The 3,956-nt window shown below is 47.5% G+C and overlaps 1 protein-coding gene across 1 annotated transcript in view; it reads left to right on the top strand.

Annotated features, from left to right (window-relative positions):
* LOC106938351 (serine/threonine-protein kinase D3) overlaps positions 1 to 3,956 on the top strand; it is a 55,059-nt gene that overhangs the window by 46,545 nt on the left and 4,558 nt on the right. The window contains 2 exon segments of the mRNA XM_015020373.1: positions 3,665 to 3,763; positions 3,839 to 3,956. The exon segment at positions 3,839 to 3,956 is cut by the window's right edge and continues 30 nt beyond it. Of these exon segments, the coding sequence (XP_014875859.1) occupies positions 3,665 to 3,763; positions 3,839 to 3,956 (217 nt within the window).

Raw genomic sequence — 3,956 nt, 5'->3', positions numbered from 1 at the left:
GGCGGGCCGCCCCACAACCCGGCACCGGCCGCGTCCGGAGTGGGCCGGGCCGTGGGGCGCAGCTGGGAGAAGGCCATCAGGCAGGCGCTGATGCCCGTCACCCCCAAGGCCAGCGGCGGCGCCGGGCTGAGCAAGGACCACAGTGAGTTCCCAGAACCAAGTTAGACTGGAGGGCATACTGGTCAGACTGATCAGGATTTGGAGCATGTTTAACTGGATTAGGGACTAAACCTGGTTAAGCTGGATTTAGACCCATTAGCCGCGTTAATCCAGATTCAGTCCATCCAGGATTTCAAACCAGACGTTGATGCTGAAGTGATCCGAGTCTGTTAATGTTATATTTTACTCTAAAACCCGTCGTCGTGATCTGATGGTTTCCAGACGTGTCAAATGTTTTAAAAAGTGAGTGGAGGAAAAGCTCTACTCCATCGGGTTCTGGTTCCGGCGGAACCTGCTCAGCCCGTTTCAGCATCCATGACTTTGCCTTCAGATGAAGGGTTAGTGAAGCAGAACCGCCCACCACACCCTCCAGTTACCATGGAAACACAGGACCATCCATTCACCCCGACCTCACCAAGCTTTCACAGGCTGCTGGACTCAAACCAGTTTAAACCAGTTTAGACTGTGGGGAGGTTAATGGTTCCTGCTGTCAGAACCGGTTCTGGTTCCGAGCTTCATGCAGCCTCATGGCCGAGGTTCTGACCCAGCAGGGTGAGCTGACTGGAGCACGTGCACGGCTCCATTGATCGGCCCCAGACTGAAATCGATGAGGGTCCGGCGGCCCGGAGCTCTCCGCTGTCAGGACGGATTAATGTCAGGAAGGGACAGGAAGTGCAGCACAGACACAGGAAGTGAGGTCAGAGATGTCACAATAAAAGCCACTGGTTGCAGCTTGTAACCTCTCTGCTGTTTTCCAGAGGAACTCTCCATCAGCATATCCGTGTCCAACTCCCAGATCCAGGAGAACGTGGTGAGTCATCCTGTTGTTAGGTTCTGACCTGGTTCTGATGAACTGGACCCAGTCCTGACCCGGTTCTCTCTCTGCAGGACATCAGCTCGGTGTACCAGATCTTTGCCGATGAGGTTCTTGGCTCAGGACAGTTCGGGATCGTTTACGGAGGTGAGACAATCCTGCCGGCTGATAAACGTTCCAGAACCGACCCGACACGACCCGATTCTGCCCACGTTCTGCAGGGAAACACAGGAAGACGGGCCGAGACGTGGCGATCAAGATCATCGATAAGATGCGGTTCCCCACCAAGCAGGAGAGCCAGCTGAGGAACGAGGTGGCCATCCTGCAGGTACGCCACTCCACCACCAGGGGGCCGTTCTTCTCAACCACTGCTGATCCAGGTCCGGTTCTGGTCCGTTTCCACAGAACCTCCACCACCCTGGCATCGTCAACCTGGACTGCATGTTTGAGACACCTGAGCAGGTGTTTGTTGTCATGGAGAAGCTCCATGGAGACATGCTGGAGATGATCTTATCCAGCGACAAGAGCCGGCTGCCAGAACGCCTCACCAAGTTCCTGGTGACACAGGTGAGCAGAACCAACAGAACCAACAGAACCAGAATCATTCACAACCGTCCTACTGTTTGGAGGAAAATGTAGACGGTGCATTCACACCAGGAAAACTCCAGCGAATTAGTTTTAAATTAAATACTTAGCTTAACTTGAGCTAACTAATGTTGGTTAGCTAAATAATTAGCTTCCTAAGTAAATATTTAGCGTTAAGCTACTTATTCAGCTTTGAATTGAGTACAAATTTAGCTTAAAATAGGTAAATATTGAACTAATCTAAACATTTGAAACTAAATATTTAACTTGCTAACTCAACATTTGGCCTCAAACTAAAGCCGTTTTCGCACTGCAAGGAACGGGTTCAAAGTAGGGCCGACCGTGTTTGCATTAGAACTTCCGACCCGGTTCCACCCGGCTTTTTGGAACCACAAGAGCTGTGGTTCCAATCGGGCCGGTGTTCTGTCAGATCAGCATACGTTGTCAGATAGTCATACCTTAGCTCAGACATGTATAGCTGTCATTACCATATGATTTTATTTAATCAGCAACATAGAATCATGACATAGATCAGGGGTCCCCAAACTACGGCCCGCGGGCCGAATCCGGCCCACCTCCACATTTGGTCCGGTGTTGTATCGGATACGCTGTCAGGATAGCATACATGCAGGTAGTACCATGGCCGCGCATTAAGAAGTCCGACCGTCAGACGAGTTGTCAGTTCAGCAGAGGCAACAAGTTATGACGAAAATAAGTCATTAAATTGTTTATAATATGATATAATATGATAACTAGATAGATATAGATGCGTTGTCGTGGTTTCAAAGTGTATTTAAAGCAGGTCTGGCTGCAGCTGCAGTCAATTACAACACACCTGTAAAACTCATTAACCTGCTTAACCGCTAAGTCAGGATGTCACACAGCTGTTAATAACAAAGTGTATGATGATCTACGCCATGATTCTATGTTGCTGATTAAATAAAATCATATGGTAATGACAGCTACATGTCTGAGCTAAGGTATGACTATCTGAAAATGTAGGCTGATCTGACAGAACACCGGCCCCCTGAACAATACCAGAGAGCATTCACATTTTTTTCTTTTATTGTATTTTCTGGTTTATATGTGGATTTTTCTTCAACCACCAGGGGGCTCTTTAGCAGGAAGTGTGTAAATTGTGGGGCGCATTGCTGCCATCTGTTGGACTTTTAGGGAACTGCTTGACTTGTATGTTATTTAGTCAGTAGGGTTGTTTGCTAGCGGTAGAGCAGATGAACACGTGTCTGTTATGAACGCCGCATTCAAGGTTGAATTCTTCGAAGCAATGCAGGAGCACAGTAGCAGCTTATACTTCAAAACGAGCCTTTATGTTAACATATGAGAAATTAATATGTTATAGTTACTTTCCCTCAATGGAATATATACTAGTCAGTCCCAGGATAGGAGAAATGTAATTTTGACTAGTGAAAACTGAATTATAGATATCTTAAATTCAAATAATGACTAGGCAAAAATTAAATTAAAGATATCTTGAATTGTAATTTTGACTAGTCAAAATTCCTTTTAAGATATCTCGAAATGAATTCGAGATATCTTGAATTACACAGCTTTTCTATTTAAGATATCTTAAATTGACATTCCGACTAGTCAGAATGACATTATTGATATCTTGAATTAGTATTCTGTCTAGTCAAANTCTCACTAAACTGTTTTTACTGTATTTTGTAAAGAGTGCTCTTTTTAATATTTTTATTATTATTTCTTTTAATTTGCGGTGAATTCCTCCCATATTCTGCTGTTACCTGGTCCCATGATGAGGTGATTTTTTTCCCTCCGTTTACTCACTGATCGAGTCCAGAACGAACTGGATCGGTCAGCGAGGAAAGAGAAAGTTTTCGGCCGCTACATCGAAACCATAGTTTAGTTTCAAACATGATGACGTCACAGCTTCGATGGCGCCCTCAGCTATATGCAAACACAACAGGGCTGCAGTTCGGGTGGAACCGGACCGAAGCGTGCCGGTCCGTTCCGTTCCTTGCAGTGCAAAAAAACGGCTTAAAAGTGCATCTCATCAGAAGCAACAGGTGACCCTGGTTCTGTTGAAGTCTCAGCCGACCCAATGTTCTGATCCGCTGGTCTCCTCAGATCCTGGTTGCTCTCAGGCATCTCCACTTCAAGAACATCGTCCACTGTGACCTGAAGCCCGAGAACGTTCTGCTGGCCTCGGCCGAGCCGTTTCCTCAGGTCAGAACCGACCCGTCGCCGAGTGCCTCAGAACTCGGCAGAACAGGCCTTACCTGACTTCCTGTTCACCGGCAGGTGAAGCTCTGCGACTTCGGCTTCGCCCGGATCATCGGGGAGAAGTCGTTCCGGCGCTCGGTGGTCGGCACGCCGGCCTACCTGGCGCCGGAGGTTCTGCGCAGTAAAGGCTACAACC

Source organism: Poecilia latipinna, unplaced genomic scaffold (genome assembly GCF_001443285.1).
Source record: "Poecilia latipinna isolate Pla-1442-1.1 unplaced genomic scaffold, P_latipinna-1.0 Scaffold2573, whole genome shotgun sequence".
Taxonomy (NCBI): domain Eukaryota; kingdom Metazoa; phylum Chordata; class Actinopteri; order Cyprinodontiformes; family Poeciliidae; genus Poecilia; species Poecilia latipinna.
Note: the sequence above shows the minus strand (reverse complement) of the source record. Positions and strands in the feature narration are given on the sequence as shown.